At 31.1% G+C, this 19,489-nt stretch overlaps 1 protein-coding gene across 1 annotated transcript in view; it reads left to right on the forward strand.

The window, feature by feature from the left end:
- Window positions 1–19,489, forward strand: part of LOC132721038 (protocadherin Fat 1-like) — a 147,096-nt gene that overhangs the window by 76,435 nt on the left and 51,172 nt on the right. The window contains 3 exon segments of the mRNA XM_060705285.1: window positions 7,914–8,231; window positions 8,495–8,714; window positions 13,948–14,087. Coding sequence (XP_060561268.1) covers window positions 7,914–8,231; window positions 8,495–8,714; window positions 13,948–14,087 — 678 coding nt within the window.

A 19,489-nucleotide genomic window follows, 5' to 3' on the forward strand; every position in this document is an offset into this window, starting at 1 on the left:
CAGAAGTCATCCAGAGCATCTTGGATGTATTGGAATTAGAGACATGGCTTGCAATACATAACTGATTTTCGGAAAATTGTTTTCAGAATTACCATCTGTTGAGGGTTTCCTTAAATAGGAATGCATTCCTCAATTTGATAGAAGATGTCTAATTACGGGCATTCGCTGTTGATGGAAAATTTATTGGTTGTGCTTGGAAGGAGTAATGTAAAAATTTATCTTAATGTAACAGAAACCCCTTTAATGCTTGGAAGAAATACATAATTGGAAACTGTGGTCTAACAGACTTGATATTATTTATCTCTTAGTGTGAAAATTGGAGAAATGGCTCAAATTTATTGCTCAACTCATGTTCTGTATTTTGAACTTAAGTGAAATTTCAGGTTGTCTGAATATTGTTTTCAAATAAGGTCTATAAGTAGTCTGGAAGAAAAATATATAACAAATTGCTGTCTGGCTTTCCTAGATAGGTTATTGTGCAAGAATTGAGTTACAGGGTGTGTAATTAGTCCAGGAAATATGGTTTTGTCTTCTGTGGATAAAATCTAAAACAAGGCACAATAGATGAAGGTTGCAAATATTGATTGAAATAAGTTGTTTACTACAATTATAAATTAATTATGAAGGATAATTATTCTTCTAAGTTTGGCTTTTGAATATTGACATATATTTTTGTTTGATCTACTTTAATGCTCTAAGAACCTCATTTTGCCTGGAATTTTCATGCAGATTTTAAAAGGCTTTGTTTTACAGACATTATAAATTAACTGAAGAAAAAAAAAGTGTAAAATACAATAAATAAAAAAAAATGACAATACATTTTTGTAAAATAATGATATTCGTTGTCAGTGTCTAATATTTGATACAAAGTTGGCATTTTCATAATTGTGTAATTATGAAACTAAAAACATTATGTAGTATGCAATGCAACACTTATTAGTGTTCACTTATCAAAGATTAAGGCACACTAAAAATTTATATTAATGCTGAATTGAACAAAGAGAGAAAAAGAATTTACACAAAAAAAAGAGATTGGAATTAAGGCACACTAACAATTTATATTAATGCTGAATTGAACAAAGAGAGAAAAAGAATTTACACAAAAAAAAGAGATTGGAATTGGTTGTAAACTTTGAAGCATAGACAACAGCCATGCCTATAAAAGTCTCTCAGATAACGCTAATCCAAGTTATTCTCTGTTAGAGATCTTTGATTAATAAGAATTACTGTTTCACACTATGGCTTGTTGCTTTTGTTGGCTATTCAAATGTTGATATCAGATTAATAAAACCATGCAATTACCTGGCTTAAATTCAAATGTTTTGGGTACCTGTGAAAACAAGTAAACACTCATTCTGATTTTTGATCCTAGTACACTAGCATTCAATTGAAAATTATGAAAGTTTGTTATGAGCCCTCGTCATGGTGTTTCAGAAATAGCAGATACTGTTCAAAGTAGAGTTGGGGAAACAATGTGTGTTAAAGTAATTTACTCCTACATAATATGTGAAAAATTCTTGTTTAATTCAATCAAGTATTTCACTTTTTATGATGCTTTTTTCATCAACTTGGAATTATGCACTTAGTTTGCCTAGTTTTACTAAATGTTTTTGAGTGTTTTTTTTCTTAATTAAATTTGTTTTATGACATTCAGGTTCAGCAAAACTTAGTATATTATAGTTGTAATGATAGCATATATGAGCTTTACTATACCTTTGAAATTTCTGATGCTTATGTTTTGAATAAACAAATGCGAGCTTTTTCTGTTCTTACACAAAGAGAAACTGTATCTGTAATTAAAGAAATACGAAGTCTTTTTATTGTTTACATGTATATCACATAAACTATTTTTTGTATTAACTTGTTTCTTATTGTTCAAAGTAGAAACATTACATACAATATTATTAAAACCATATGTACGTATTTTAATTATATATGAAAAAAATGCATTAATGATCTGTTTTAAGGAGCTTTTAAACAAAAATATCGGATACGTATCATGTAATGCGGGCTATTAAGTGACATTGCATGGTGCAGTATTGGCGTCATGTTATAATATATTTAGATGATGTAATCTCCAGGTTATTGCACACTCTATGGTGAATAACAAATTTATTGTCACTGAAGCATGATGTTATTTCCATGAAGTATGCTAGCATTGTAAGCTATGTATACCAGTCATGCATGCATGCTGTCAAAATAATGCATGTTTTCTTTGTAATAAGTCAAAGATATTTCTATAATGTTGTAAACATACAAGATTGTTTACCATTTTATTACATTACCAAACAAGATTTTTAGAGAATTGAATGGCTTTAATCATCTTACTATTGTAAGAGGTTTTTAAGGGATAAAAATTATGGTAACCTATTGACTTCTGAACAAAAAAATGGTTAAAGAGAACATGTGAAAATGAAAATAACATTGATATTATGTTATGAAGGTTTCTACAGCTTTTTGAATAATCACCGAAGCTGCAGTCATATCGTATTAGCTTTACATGAATAAAACATGGAAATAAAATACTTAGCACACAAGCATTGGAAGAATGATTTCAATTTATAAGTTTTAACAAAATTTTGCATACTTGGCCTTGACAGTGAAATTTTTAAAATTGTCAAAAATTGCAATGTGTAAGGTTGCCCAACATGGCAAAATTATTAAGCCATAAATGGAGCAGTGGCTATAAAAAACATTTTTTTCTAACAAAATATCCGAATATAATTATGTATTATAACATAAGATACCTATCTGGATTATGATCATCATTACCTTGATTATTATTAAGAAACCTGTGGATTAAGATGCCTTTTGTAAGTATGAGGTCATAGAAAACATTTAGGCTATATATATTTTTAATGATAATGAATTTTAAAGGTCAATTACAAATAGCAAAGGTCAGAAAATACCTCCTTGTCAGAGGTCTTTCAGAACAAACAGCCCTGGTATCTTAAATATAAAATCTGTTTTGATAGATTGTGGAAAACAGTTGTTTTTTCACTACTGAGTGAGCGAACAGAAAACCTTTGATCTCCATTAGCCACTACATTAACAAACTTTGAGAAGGGGGAGACAAAAACATCACCACAGCAACTGTTCAACCTGTGAAACAGCCATTAGAAAGACATCAAGTGTAGCAAGCAAAAAAGAATTGAACAAAAAATAGATTTATGTGAACACTTTCGATTACAGGCAATTACCTCTTGCAAAATTTAGAAAAATGATAGTGGAGAAAGTTGGAGAAATCTGGGAAGAAACTGTCTTTGGTTCATTGAAAAAGATATCTGAAGCATAGCAAGAGGTGGCAGGTAAAAATCAGAAATGAAATTGCTCGCAGATGAACCTTTGAACTTATGAAAGTAAAATATGCAGTTAAATAGGGTCTGTTAATAGAATAATTTATGATGCATTTAGGTTTATGTACTCATGCAAGGAAGATGTCTATTCAAGATTTCCAAGAAATATGCTTTGCTTTTGCCTGTTTATATTTGACTTTGAATCTTATCAGCATGATTATTATTATCATCAAGTAAACTTAATCCCTCTTGTGTGTGTTTATTATAACATAATTGTCAGAAATCAATCCCCGCTTCAGACTTTGGACATTCTTTCATGTGAAGAAGCTATCCAGCTTGCTTTAGGAACATCAGAGGGTCTACTCATACTGGTTTGTGCCTGAAATAAAGCAATAATATCTATTGTATTATCACTGTCAGTGCTTTAACTTCTGTTAGCATTACTTATTGCATTGTCATTATTGTCACTGTTATAATGATCATTAATAACATCATTGCCATCATCCTTACCATAATCCATTGTCAGTCATCTTGTCAGCATTGTTAATTTCATTGTCACTTTTGTGAATGATTGATATTAATATCATTAGTAAAATTTTCATTGCTATCCTTAACATTGTCAGTCCTTTCTGTCAGCATTGTTTCCAAAACTGTCATCATTGTAACTCAACAGTTACTTATATTATTGATAACATCATGATTGCCATGGTTCTTACAATTGTCAGTCATTTTGTCAGTATTCATTCCTGAACTATCATTGTAACTTTCACTTATAGCATCATTAACATCATCCTCACCATTGTCAGTCATATAGCCAATGCCAGAGTTTTCTCAACTGAATCTTTGATTCCTTTAATCATATTTAGGGCCAACATCAAAAGACTTGTTATCTTTCAAATTTAACCTTCTTTTCCTTTTTTCTTGGTTTACACAGAGAATGGATTTATTGGTTTGGGAAGTAAGATCAGTATTGGAAAGCACATTTTCTACAATTTCCTTTCATTTATTGTTCATGTTTTCTGTTTTTAGTGATATACAATTGCATTTCAAAGATGTTTATTTCTTAGACCCACCAACACGACCAGCATCTGTCAGAAATGATCCAGAAACAGGATTCTGTATGAATGGTTTATGCTTGCTAATTGGGTAACCGTGCTGGGCTGAATGGTGTGAGACATTGGCGATAATTAACATGCCTGTTCTTTTACTTATAGGTTAATCTAAGGTGTAAATATTGACAGAATGTGGTCTTCCTCCATTCATTTAGATAGGGGCATATGGAAAATGACTGGTAGAAAAGTGAGAAAAAAAATCCAAAATGAAGTTTTAATTGGTTGAAATATTTACATTTTGACTGTTTCAAAGAATTTTGTACTACAGGTGTATGCATTTTTAAATCACATTTTTAACATATGCTATAGGGCGGGTCTTTAATTCTTGGGGAAATGATGTCTTACTTGTAAGCATGTGGTTTAATTGAGTTATTTTTCTGCAGGTTTTTTTTTTTTATTAAAAGTTTGTTTGAAATTGTATAGTGCTATAGTCAAAGAGTCTGACTGGTGTGGGTGGGGAGATATCAAGTGTTATAAATTGATGTCTTGCAGAGTATATATTAGAAGTGTCTGTAAGCACTTCACTTGAATAATTAAAACTGTCTCTAAAATATATATTGTTATCATTTTGGATCATTATTAACTTGCTGAACACTGATAAAGGTATAAACAGAAGTCTAATATGCTTAATTTTACCTGTGTGTTTTTAATTTCTAAGTTTTTGAAAATTATGTTTTGTGCAATATTTCTAAGCTAATAATCTTGCTGGCCATTAATTTACACTGTCTACTTGGCTTCAATTAAAGTTGTCAGGGGTCATACATGAAGTCATAAAAAATGAAGACTGCTTCTGGTTAGTGTAACAGTTTGATCATAAAAATGCCACTGGATTGTTGGAAAGATGTACTTGATCCATATTTGGCTTGTAAACATAGTTACATGAGTTGATTAATTATCATAACTTGGGATAACGTCAACACCTCCAGCAAATATGGTCAGACCACAGGTGCTTTTTGGTTTACTGTTTGCTACATTAAAATCTTTATGGTGATTACTTTTCATTGGGTTATTCTGTCAATGGTAGCATATAATTCATCTGTCATTTCTATTGGTCACTTATTCTAAGGCAATATGTTATCTGTCATCTAATTTGTGACCCAGTCTAAAGTGATATGTTATCTTGATTTTCATTAGTCCAGTGATTTATGGAATGCTTGCAATCCTTGAGCACTGCACAACAAGTTTATGATCAAAATTTACTGCATGAAGTGAGCGAAATTGATGATGAGGGGCTGATTATGAAATTCTCATTTATTTAACACAATAAAGTTGTCTGTTGTTAAATCCCTCGGAGCAACAATTTTCACCTGTCCGTGGCATTTTATTACCCCAACCCCACAGGGTAGGGTCACACAATTCTCAGGTTACTAATGTTAGCTTTTAAAGAAAGAGCTGGCATAATAATACTTTGTCTGAAGATAAATTTTAAAATTTAAATTAGAATCTGTAAAATTTAAATTGAAATTAAGAAAAATCTGAACAGTGCAATTCAACTCTAGCTGTAAGACAGTTTTCAAATAATAAATGTAGAGTGCTTGAATATTTTTGGATTTTGGATCCAATTTTCATTACAATTTGATTAGGATGAGATAAAATATTACCAAATATTGCAAATAAAAATGCTTCTGACATGCTCAAGATTTATCATCTACTATTTGAATCTAATTACAAGATGTAGAAATTACAGTTATTTATGTGAGTTTTCATCAATTTCATTTCAATCATCATCACAATTTGGGAGATATCAAATCACAAATCAAATTACAAAAATCTATTTTTAGACTCCACAAAATAGATATCATAAAGCATTTCTGAAGAAGAAAAAAAGAATCTGGAAAAATTGAGAACTTATCAGTTGAATTACAAGTCTATTACTAGGGGGAAAATTGAGGTAACTGTGAACTGACAAAACTTGATATTCAATTTATGTAATCTTGAAGACCGTTCAGATAAAACGTGAAAGATTGGTGCGATTAGGTGAAAATTATGTTACCATGAAAGATGTACATAATACAAACTGAGATTCCTATCTCGATGAATTTCATGACCGTTTTGTTGAGATACTGTTGATACGTACCTTTGTTCTTGAAGTTGCGGTAATATTTATGATGTCATTAATATGATGTATTGAATAATTATCAGCGGTACTTTTTTAATAATCAAAGAAGAACAAACATGAAACTTAAGGGTAGAGCAGATTCTTGATGTATTTTCAGAATTATAGTTGTAGAACAGGTAAGAAAGGTGAGAAATCTGATCGTTCATGAAATAATTGAAATATCAGAATTATAAGAAACAAAACATAAGTTTATACAGATGTGTTCGTAACTGCTTTTAAGAGAGAATATTTTATTGAAAACCTTTTGTTTGTGTCAATAACGCTTCATATGAATTATATAAATTATACATGTGTTCATTAACTTGATTGATATACTGTAACATGCTCATTACAGTGTATATATTAATGTATGCACTGCTCTAAAAGAATCCTTGAAATTATAGACCCATTTACTTTAACAATCATATAAAATTGTGAGTAGTTCTGTAAAGAATTCAAACAAGGGAAAGACAAGAAACATTGACTTTTTTATTGATACTCAAAAAATATTCATTAAGTTGAACAACAACCAAAAAAACAAAAAAAAACATTTAACTAAATATATAAAATCTTGAGTTTCTTTAAAAAAGAAAAGATTAGCTTTAATTTCAATTGACCTTTTTTGTTGAAGGTCAAATGTATGGAAGAAAGCAGCGATAAAAATCATGCTGTTTGACAGGTTCTAAATGGGTTCCGTTTGTCAATAGGAACATGTTCAGGAGGGCTCCGTGTGTCATTGATACCCATTTCGATTCATTAAACAGCAACAATATTTTTCCTGTGACAGAAGTTGGTTTGGCAAATTAGGGAAAAGTTTCACACATTAATGTAACAAGAGTAGATGATTATTGCAACACATTATTTCTGCTTTGGGGAATGTTATATAATTTACTGTATTGTAACAAACCATTTAAGGGACATTTTACTTCTATGACCCTACAGTTGACCCTCCGGGTTTTTGCCAATCTTAATCTTAATGTATATGAATATAACTTAAAAAAAAAATTCAGGAAAAAATTTAAGGGTGTAAATCCTGGGTTATATGATTATTTCAAATTGTCTTATTAAAATAAATTTTTTACCTTTGTTTGTGTTCCATACTAAAAATAATTCGAAATGTAATTAATGTGTTTAGTCTATGTTCTGAAAGTGCCATTAAAAAGTTGCAGACTCAGACTACCTTAAATTATTGCAGGTGCCCTTTTATTTATTGAGAGTTAGATCTGTTAACACATTTTCTATGCCTTGGAGCAACGAAATGCCATCTTCACTAATTCTATATGAGAAAATGTTTTTTTCTTGAAACCTAATTGTCTCTAAATCTTCCTCACATTGTCAGGGATAGAGAAAAAAATGCATTTTTCTGAGATTTATTATCCATTCAAAAATCTATTTTTACATTTCCAGGTTACAGTATCCGACAATGGTGAACCGGCTTTAACCTACCAGACCCGTGTATTCATCAAAGTGGAAGATGACAACGATAACCGACCTAAATTTAACAAACGTTTGTACCGGATACAGACCCCAGCCACAGAGTTCATGGGTTTGGATATACCTGTTTTCCAAGTTCTTGCATGGGACGATGACGAAGGAGAGAACGGGGAATTGACCTTTGACATTCGTAACTCTAAAGATGATTCCAAAATTTTCATGGTTCACCCAAAAACTGGCATGATATATGCAACAGATAGTCTTGAGTACGGAGATGTCCATCATTTTGTGGTAAGTGAATAGAATTTGAAGAATTAGATTTTGGAAGCTTTCCTAAAGTCAAGGTCAGACAAATTTCATGCCATGTTCATGCAACCCTTGTGTTATTGTAGATATTTTGGTAAGAGTACAGCCCCAATCAAAATTTATAAGGTTTTTGGCAATGCATTTGTAGTTGGTATAAAAAAATGCATGAAGTGTATGTCTGGTTCTATTCATCAATGACAAAGCTTTTAGGTTGCTAATAATATTTATACTATATTTCCATCACCCAGGTTCGAGCTTCAGACAATGGCAAACCAAAGCCTAGAAAGACCACGGTAAAGGTTAGGATAGAGGTAGTGGAGAGAATGAAGAAGTCTCCAAATGTGCCCAGATTTACTACGACTTCTATGATGAAGCGTGTAATGGAGGATGATAAAGTAGGTCACCTAGTGGATCTTCTTCAAGCGCATGACCGGGACAACAACGATCAGCTCTTTTATTCCATTATAGGTAATAATCTGTACTGATATTACATAGATTTAATTATAAATAGGCGCCGGACAATAACACCTGTTTACCCATTTCTTTTAAAATAGCTCCTCGCATATAATTTATCATTATCAGAAAATGTAATTACTCTTTGGCCCTTGGCAAATTTCGTATACCTACCTGTACTAATCTAATTTTCAAAAAGTGGAGAGCCTTTCATAAGGGGAAGTAATTTCAGTTCTTAAAGTATAATTATTCAATTCTTTGTAAGCAAGCTTCGTGTGTTTTAGGTACAATAACCTTTAACAAATGACTGTTTGACGGAACACTGGTGTAACTCTACAAACTTACAACAGTGAGTTACAGTAATTTGGCATTTAGTTCTTTAAAAATACAATTTAAGTCTTCCCAGCACTCTATGCTCTTGAGAGTCTTGAAATCTGTCTGGTTACCGGCTTAGTTAATCCGACTGCCAGCATGTAGGTAGATGGGAGGGGTACCCTTTGCCCAGCTTCACCTGATTTTCTCTAATCATTGAGCTTTTCTGGAATTAATTAAGAGCAAAGAAACTCATAAATCATCTGGTAAAAAGGATACACACAAGAATATAAAAAGGTGTTGGATACTTAATCATGGTCATAGAACCTTTGTCCTGTCCAAGGTTTTATTCTGTAACCAAACCCACTTTTATGGTGAAACCACTTAGGTGTATACACTATTCAGCAAACATAGCTAAACGTTTGTAGCTGGCAGAAAATGGTTAAAGTAATAAAATTGTAATAAAACAACAAGTTCAGTCAAGTAGGTTGATTCTTGCCTGTTACAAATGCAGTAAAAGTGTTTGAATTAAGTTGTAAATTGTTTTTCTGATTATTTACTTCTTTTATTGTACTAATAGGCATGTTTTTCACTACCTTCAAAATGAAGAGTTTGATAGCCAGGCTTTTGTGACCTCTGCAGTGAAGAGTTTTATAGTCACACTTTTTCTATCTCCAATGGAGAGAGGCCTCTTTTTTTCTTCTTTGTGACATCTAAACCTTCAGTATATACCTCAGTAGATATAAAAAGAATTAGGGGAACACACTTTTGCTGTCAGATTTCACCTTTGATGATGAATAAGATGAAATATTATAAAAACAGATGTCCAGGTACAGTGAATACCATAACAGATGTTAATGCATGGTGCTTGGCCTGTTTTGACCTGTGTTAATTAGTACCTAATAAAAGTACATGTATGTAATATGTTTTCATAATTTAGAAAAAAAAAAATAAGAAAAAATTTAAATTAAAAAAAAAAAATGTTGTCAGCATTCTATTTTGTTGCTGTTTATAATACTGTTAGTTTATGCAGTAAAAATATTATGTCATTTGTTTATTCATATTTTTGTTCAGAAATATGTACATAAATTATGTACATGTGTAGTACATATCAAATTATTGAACAATATTACATTTCTGAATAAAAAAATATTTAAACGGTTACATAATATATTATGAAATTGTAATATTCTAGAATTTATAGACGTGTTCAGACATTCAGAAATCTCATAGAAATAGAGGGGTATTATTATAGTTAAAATGACATGATGGTTTATATGGATTTAGGAGGAAACTTATAATATAGTTAACATGATTGATTGATGCCAGGCATCTGATGCCATTATGAACGAATCTATTGTCATTATTTAGAATGAATATTTACTCATGTTTAAAATGATTGAGAAAATATATATAATACATAATGTAGGGTATAAATATGCACCGATTTAATTCACTATAAAAATTTTGTGTTTTGTTTAGTCTCTCAAGTTTTATGGTAAGACCATTGCTCTAAGGATCATGTTTCAATAAGTGGGCTACTGAATATCCCATTATAATCGAGCAGAACTATCTCCTGTGAAATATTTATTGTTTCCCCCCACTATACTTTGAGCAATTAGGTATTTAAGATAAGTAGAAGGTTATCTTATACATTATATGGCCATTTACCCCATTCTGTCAGTATCTTAATGCAGACAATGGTAGAAGGAAAGAAACATTTGGTTAGGTTATTGCATATTTAAAAAGTTTTGAATAAATGTTTTAGTGTAGGAATCAAAGATTTAATCGTTAGTCCTCTCCTTGCATTCCCCCTACTCCCCTCCCTGTCAATGCAACAGTGCAACAGACAGACAGACAGTCTTCATCCAAATCTGTTGGGGTTACCCCTATCCTCAAAACCCAGCTTATCCACTTGTTATTCATTTTCGGATATCAAAACAGGTTTAACATTTAAGTGTTATAGTCTGTGTTTAGAATATCAAAAATAAACATTCTTGTTGAAGAAAAAAGCAACCAAATTGCAGATAGCAGAATTTTTTATAAAGCATTACTTGTATTAGAGTGGGAAGTCTGCAAAATGGAAAAATTAATGACACTTTTTTCTTGATGAAATATTTAAAGTTGAGAAAACAATCAGTGTATTGAAACATTAGAGCATGTGGGTAGTAGTTTAATCCTCATACATGTCAATTACCACTAAGAGGTAAAAAGTGCTACCTTCTTTTTGATCACTAAAAATGCCACTTCCATCATTTCGGGTTCAAATCTGGCAAGGGATATTGAATTATTTCATGTCTAGTATGAACTAAGTGAACTTACAGATTTACTGCCCTGTTGGCACAGTCATGCCTTAAATGATGCACAACATAAGGGGCATCTTGGGTCTCCTTCTCAGGTTAAGTTGGCATATAGCCATATAACCTTCATAGTTTAGGCTATTTTAAAACCAACACAGAAAAGAAAAACGGCAGAAAATTTAGGTTACAGTTAGATGAAAAAACAATAGAAATGTTTGTATATCAGTTTTATTGCATATCAAATAAGCCTTTTATGACTTCCTGACATAATTTTTAAGATAACAAAGCAATAAAAGATCATAATGTGCATATATAAAATCATCTTAAAATCTATTTCCCTGATAACTTGGCATACATTGAGGATTTATGGCCAGTGTTTGAAAGTTGTAAAGATATGATGGTTTATTAAGTGCCTGTTTTCAGAGTTTCTGATGGCCGCAGTGACATCAAATCTGGGTCAATTTTAATGTATTTAGCTGCAAACAATACAACATTCTCCTCAAATTATTGCCAACTGCTCAACATGCATTTTGTATTTTTGATTATAGAGAACAAATCAGTCGAGATAACCACAATTCCTGAGTAAACAAACACGTTACTCGAAGATCTCTTGATCCGTACTCTAGGTCCATTTGATCCAAGCTGTAAACCCCTTAATCCATGTGCTGTTGCTCTCCAAACATTACTTTAGATTAAATTCTTAAAAAGCGTGCTCAATAAATGATATGTATATTTATATATGTAAAATAGAAAATTAATTTGGCATGTCAAATGTTTCTTTTTTTCATTCCATCAGAATACTGCATTTGAAATTTTACATCTGTCGCAAAGTTCGGAAAAAAAATCAGAGGAAAAAAGATTAGGAATGACTTCAAAATCCGTTCACAGTTATCTCCCTTTATTCCCAGCACATGTTGCCATTTAAAGATTATGCCTGATGAAAGGAAAACATCATTAATTTTGTTTCTTTACTCAGGTAATCTGAACACAATACTGGTCAGTGTGCCAGGACGCCTGATCGGATTAACCTGTGTCGGACAAGAGGGATATTATTTCTGTAAATTAATATCAATAATGTTTTATTTGCTATAGTTCCATAACAAATAAAGACAGCTGGACTGTATCAAAAGTCTTTCTGTGAGTTCCTTCCTGTAAAGCATAGTAAAAAAAGAAATACAATGTTGATTTCGGCAGGATGTTTTGGTGTATCAAATTATTAAGGAATAAAGAAGTTTTGTATCGCTCCAGCCAATGAAAAAAAGAGATATAAAAGAAACAAAAACACCCCCTCCCCCACAAATAAGAAAAAATAAATTAAAAAAACCTAAGAGATAAGTTCAAGGTAAGGACAAAAGCTATGTCTGTTTTCTTGTAAAGCCATCATGACTTTCTTATAAATGAAATTCTTATAGATATTTTGTTGTGATATAGATTCTAAAATTTTATGGAACATGCTTAGAAACAGAGTATCCTAATAGTTCAAACACACCTTCAATGCTAGAACTATTACACTGTTGTGGGAGAAGTTATTAATAATTTAGTAATTTTCTGGCTCGAATATCACCAAGACTGGCTATCTCTCTGGCTTTATTACATTTTATGGAGGACAGAATTACTATAGCGGGTCAATTTGTCTGGAGCTTTTCTTGTTTAATGATTATCAGTTTTGATATTTTTATGATGAAAATAATGATGGTATTGTCATGAAAATAAATCATAATACAGTAGAACTAAGTCGAAGTTGAAGGAACTTGCGTTAAAACTTCGACACATCGAACCTTCGACTCATGAATCAGTCTTAATTTAATGACAAAATTTCAAAGCCATCGATGATAATTGGAGGAAATATATTTGAAAACATTAAGGAATGTGTTTATGTTAAATTGTCAGACTTAAATTTATTGTCATTTGATGTTATATCATTTTTATTGCCAATAAGGCTAATTCCCCCTTTCTATTGTACAACAATCTAGTCATAAATTTTTCATGTGTCCATGAATCTGAGTATCTTATATAGAAGTACATGTTTGATGTTTTTTGTGGGCTTTAAAAATGGTTATTTTCAAAAACTGCTGATTTGACAGTTTTTGTTTCAAGTAGGAAATTTATAATAAAGTGAAAACAAAAACAAGCGTGTCATTTGATTATGGAAAGGAAAACAGCTCCTTTGATAATGCGGTGAAATCTCTTAATGGGATTCCGTTGTTGTACGAATATTTTCATATCAAGTTGTGTTGTTTCGCATTGTAAAGATAAGGCAGAATTTTCCTTGAGTGGCGAATCAATAGAAGAATTAACAAATAGAGAAATATATTATACACTTTCGGTGCCTCAGGTTTAGCAGGGGAGAATGAAATGTCTTAAGATGGTATTGGTGACTTTGTTACATACAAGAAAAGTATGTTCAACTTGTCTGTTAAGTAACTATTATACATTGAATCTATTGGTGAGAGAAAAATGATCTATCCCAACAACTTTTACCTCATAAGCCATTTGAAAAAAGTTTGTTGATGTTGTTGTTAATCAGAATAGAATTATGTTTTTTCTTATAAGATATTGAACAAGATTTTTAAGTTTGATGTTATGTTATGAAATGTGAACCATATTTTATCAATATGAAAATCTTTTCTTTTCAGATGGAGACCCACACAATCAGTTCTACATTGGTTTGGACACAGGTGCCCTGGTGGTGGCTCGAGCCCTTGACTGGGAGGTGAAAAGCTTCTATAACCTTACCATACAGGTCACAGACGGCGTTAACTTCGATAACTGCTCTGTAAGTTTAATTAAATATTGTTTATTGTTTTTATGGAGAAATAATGTTGTTTTGCTAAGATATGTGATGTTTCATTTTCCATGTCCTGCATGGAGACAGAATGCTTAAAGAATAAATAGATCAATGAAAGAAAATCAAAAAGCTGATTCCATGGTCATTGGTTTTATTCCATGGTCTCTCTTTAATAACATATACCATGGTCATTCTTCATGATTTTGCTTGCATTTTCCAAGTTAAGTTTTCCAAAACAGAACATTTTTTAAGACGATTGATAACAAATATTTTGAAAGTTCAAGGTCATTAAAATGATGTTAAATATCAATGGGGCAAATTTTTGTTCACTCTGTGCTACAAAGATTTCCAATACGGTAATTTAATTATAGGCCAAAAACTACCAAGATGAAAATCTATTGGAAAACAAATTAATTTTACTTCCATGTCAAGAACAGCTCAAGTTTCCATTATGTTCACCTTGTAAACATTCTATGCTACGAAAAAATCACTTATGTCAGCATAATCTATCAAACTATTTCAAATCCGTGTATTAAAAGGGCATCAAACAGCTATTATTGTCATTATTCCGCAATAGATCAAACACTTATAATACAGCTTTATAACATCCAGCCGATGGTCTTTATTAAGATTTCTAAATCGGTTCATAATATATGGCAAAAGATTTTGGCATTTTCTGGGCAACATTATTTCCTGTTTTGATATTTTTTATTTTTTTGCTTCTCCAGAATGAAATGTCAGAGAAATTTGTGTGTAATAGAATTACATTTCAAGATTTTAATTTGTTACGCAGAAGTCATGATGTTTCTATATTTATTCCAGTTTTCAAGATTTATTTTCAGTTAAATTACATAAAAGAGTTTTATTTGGATGTTGTGAATTGACATATCTGCATCTGGTCTCATAAAGGGAATTGTTCTAGGCCATTTGATATACAGTATATTATCTGAATTGTATTACATTTTGAAGAGTTAGTTCCCTTTTATCAAAAGAGTAACGCATCATGTATTTGTAGTCATAGTGTTTATTAATTTTGTACATGATAAATTATTCAAACATTGTTCACAGATGTACTTGGTGTTCAATCACTACTCGCATATGTACATAATGTTCAAACCATGTTCACACATTAACATAATGTTCAAACACTGTTCACACATGAACATAATGTTCAATTACTGTTCACACATGAACATAATGTTCAAACACTGTTCACACACAAACATAATGTTCAAGCACTGTTCACACACAAGCATAATGTTCAATCACTGTTCACACATGAACATAATGTTCAATCACTGTTTATGCATGAACATAATGTTCAAACACTGTCCACACATGAACATAAACACTGTCCAATCATGTACATGTAGTTCAATCAGTGTTCCCAATTGTACATGATATTAAAACATTTGTTCACACATGTACATTATGTTCAAGCATTTTCACATATTGTTCCATGTTATTCAAATGCTTTTAATTTACATTCATTCTAAACTTCATTTTAAATCTTAAAACAATAGCAGTTTATCTTTCCTTCAATTGTAATGGCATTTAAAAAAAACAACACACATTTCCTCCCCACACCTGTGTTTTGAAATTGATTCATGTGTAGTATGTTTATTTCAAAACATGTTTTTCTCAAAACCATAAGATGTTGAACAAAATTTTAAAAGATTCCAAATAAACTTAGCACAAATGCTATTCCCCATTAATCAAGAAAAGCTGTCAAAATATGTACAAAGAATAATTTAAATGTTGCACTATCTATGACATGCAAATTTGGAGTAAATTACTTCACAGTACAAATGATTAGACCGACTTAGAGTGCATTTAAAAGTAGAATGTCCTTCACAGCTGATAGCTTAAAGTACTTTAAAAAGTAATAATGTGTTTAGATTAGATGTTAGTTTATATATTAGCCATATAGAATTCCATTAAAGGGGAAGTGGTGTCAGTAGAGGTTTATTAGGTCAGAGACCACTAAATTTCGTTTCATCTTAATTGGATGTGTGCCAGTCCTGCAATTTCCATCCAAGTAGGATGTCATGGTCATTGTGGTGTCATCATGGTGATTGTGCTATGAAATATATTAAAACTTGAATTTCTATGAAATGAAACATAAGTAAGGATTGAGCAACAAATCAGCATTTGTGAAAATGACTCAATTTACCAATTTCGAACCTCTTTGTCAGAAACTCAAATTTATGAACAAAAAGGGTCATTTGAACACCTTCCCAAGAAGTATTTTCTTCATAAAAACTACAGATGTTAATTACTTTTGTTAATATTGATATTTTTTGCTTTGTACATAAAAAGTAAAAATTTTATTTCTTTAAATAGTATTAATTTTCCTTTTTTTGAAAAGGGATATGGTATTATATACTTTTATGGCTGGTAGATGACTAATATTAACACACATTACACACAACTGTATCAACTTTTTGATGATATTTGATACTTTTTTTGGATATAAAGTTATTTTACAGTGGAAATAAATATATTTATGAGGTCATAAAATACATTTGTACAACATTACTTTTGTTCAAAATTTTATTTTTTGTCAACCTCTGAAAAATTAGCTGAGACTGACATATGATCAGTTGTACAAACAGCTTTGAATAAAATATTTTTCTTTTTAGTATAAATTATCATGTTTTAAAATATTGTATGTGAGTACAGTAATGCTAGCTTGTGTAGGCTTCATAGGATTTACATAGGTGTGCCACACTTACCTGAAAAAGAATGTTTTTAAGTTTCTACACAGGTGTGCAGGCCGCACTAGTACATAAAGTACCAGTTATGTCCACACTTCTGTGTAAAGACCCATATTTCCTAAATAGGTGTGCCACACATATGTGTAAAAATACATATTTTCTACACAGGTGTGCATACGGCACTATTGCTTAAAGTACCATACGTTCTTAAAAGGGGTGTGCCGCATTAGTTTGTAAATGAAATAATGCACTCACAAATCATCTTACTATTCCTTCACTTGTATATGGATTTGAAAGTGGCAATAAACCCTTTGGCCCCCGTTCCTTAAATAGAATAAAATAATTGAATTATATTGATTAGTTTTTCAATGGGTTTATATTCATAATATAGGAAATGGGACTGATCTATTTCAATGTTTAAACTAAATAAAGACGACAAATTTCTTGATATTTACTTAACAATGTTAAGTGGTGACTAGTCCAATAAAATAGTAAGATATCGGAATTTTAAGCACTCTGTACTAAACATAAAGATGATTGTTTTGAAGAGCAAATAGTGTGCTCTAAGGTCGTCAACATGTTTGGCAAGACCGTCTCGGAACATAGGGACAACTTGATTCATTTTGTTGACTAATTAGACGACAAGGGTTGTCACTGAGGTTATACTGTCCCATTGAAATGTACAAACGAAAGAAATTAAACTATAAATGACGGCACTTGAGTTGTTTTAAGAGGGCGGCAACAGCAATTACAAGGTTATTGAGTGTTCCTGTACATCATGGTAAATGAAATTGTCGGATATTAGCCATAAAATGTAATTTCAAAGTCAAAGGCACTTCTCCAACTTGTATACATATGAATTATTTCAATGCAATGACATTTTTCTGAAATTGAAGGGGGAAAAAAAACCCATTATTTGTAAGTTTAAAAATCTTTGCCACCAGTTCGGTCTTTGATTAAATTAAACCCAAGTCCATATGTTTTAACAGATATTTTGCAGACTAGCATATTTGGAGGACTTGAATCAAAAGCCAGGTCAATTAATGTGTGACTATGTAGTGCTATTTAAAGGGAAGTAATATTTAATATTTAAATTAGATGACACCCTCTTTACATTCACTTATAATTGAGTATATGCAGTGTCCAGTCTTTACTGCAACAGATTGGGGTTGTTGTCCTTTCATTTAACAGTTTTAAGTTCATTTGTTATATACTTATGGGATAAAAATGGTTCAAAAACATTTTACAAATAGTTGGCCATGTTTAATCTGTTGACATAGGGTGGTCATCAAGACTTTGTAAATAAACACCTTTTTAAGATCCTAAGAATGTACTTAACACTTCAAAGTACTTTCATACAAACTGGTATTATCTGTATAGTCATCAGTAACTCTCTCACAAACCTTGTATTCAATAATAAAGATCTAAGTTTTTTTTCTGTTTTTAACATATTATAAGTTTCTTTGGTTGTGTACAGAACAATGAAGTATTTTTTTTTTGTATCATAAGGTGTGAGAGTCTAATACTGTATTGGTTTGTTTCATTAAAGTCGAAGATGTTGTCATCATCAATCTCATCCTCCTCCTCCTCCTCATCATCATCATCATTATTATTATCATCATCTACATCATATAATATTTAATATCACCACGGTAATCAGCATCATCATCACTGTGTGAACCATAATAATAATCATCACCTTGACTTTCATGAACATATTTATCACAACCCCCATAATCAATGTCATAATCATCATCATAATCATCATCATCACCACCACCACTATTATCATCATCATCACTGTCATAATCATCATCACCACTATCATCATCATCACAATCATCATTATCACAATCATTTACATAATCAACACCATGTTATGTTTATCTTGAAGCAATATCGAATAATCAAAACTAGCGCCTAAAACATGTACATCATTTTGATAGAAATTTTTGCATGTAGATATGTGATTAAAGGTCTGCAATAAAAGAAGATAAAAGAAATACCAGAAATATCCAAGGTTGCACTAGGGGAGTCATAATCAAATGTTCAAAAAAAATATAATGATATCGTGTAAATAAATGTCAGAATCCTTAGAAAAAGGAACATTTTGCATCTTTTTTTTTTTGCACAATAAATGATTTTTCCAGAGCAAAAGTTTATGCTGTAGATATTATCGTATGAAATATATAAAGGTCTGGTATGTTTATTTATATCATTTGTTATACAATAAAGTGTGAGATATCTTCTTCCAAGTTTTTGTATGCAATAAGATAACCAGTTGTTTTTTGTGTGAATCACCTGCAGTTAAAAATATGTTTCACAGGGTGTGTTTTGACTTTCTTTTACAGAGAGAGTGAAATGCAATATTTTGCAATTTGTAAGTTCCAATATCCTTGCTTTGTGTAGGTGTGTAAAATTTTGCTGAATATGTGACTAAAATAATGTTCTTTTTCCAAAGCAGTTATAAAGTTTCAATTTTGATAAAATTGGGTTCCAAATTTTTTTTTTTTTTTTTTTTTTTACAGAAGGTTTTCTGAAATATCTAAAAATCTTCAGTCTAGGTTTTTGTTTTACTAAATAAGTTAAATGTTATGGGACGGGGGATGTAACAGAATAAACAAGACTAAAAGTGTGCAAAGTGTCTGCTATCTTATTAAGTTGTCTGTACAG

Source organism: Ruditapes philippinarum, unplaced genomic scaffold, assembly GCF_026571515.1.
Source record: "Ruditapes philippinarum isolate M1 unplaced genomic scaffold, ASM2657151v2 ctg2492_1_1_1_1, whole genome shotgun sequence".
Classification (NCBI taxonomy): domain Eukaryota; kingdom Metazoa; phylum Mollusca; class Bivalvia; order Venerida; family Veneridae; genus Ruditapes; species Ruditapes philippinarum.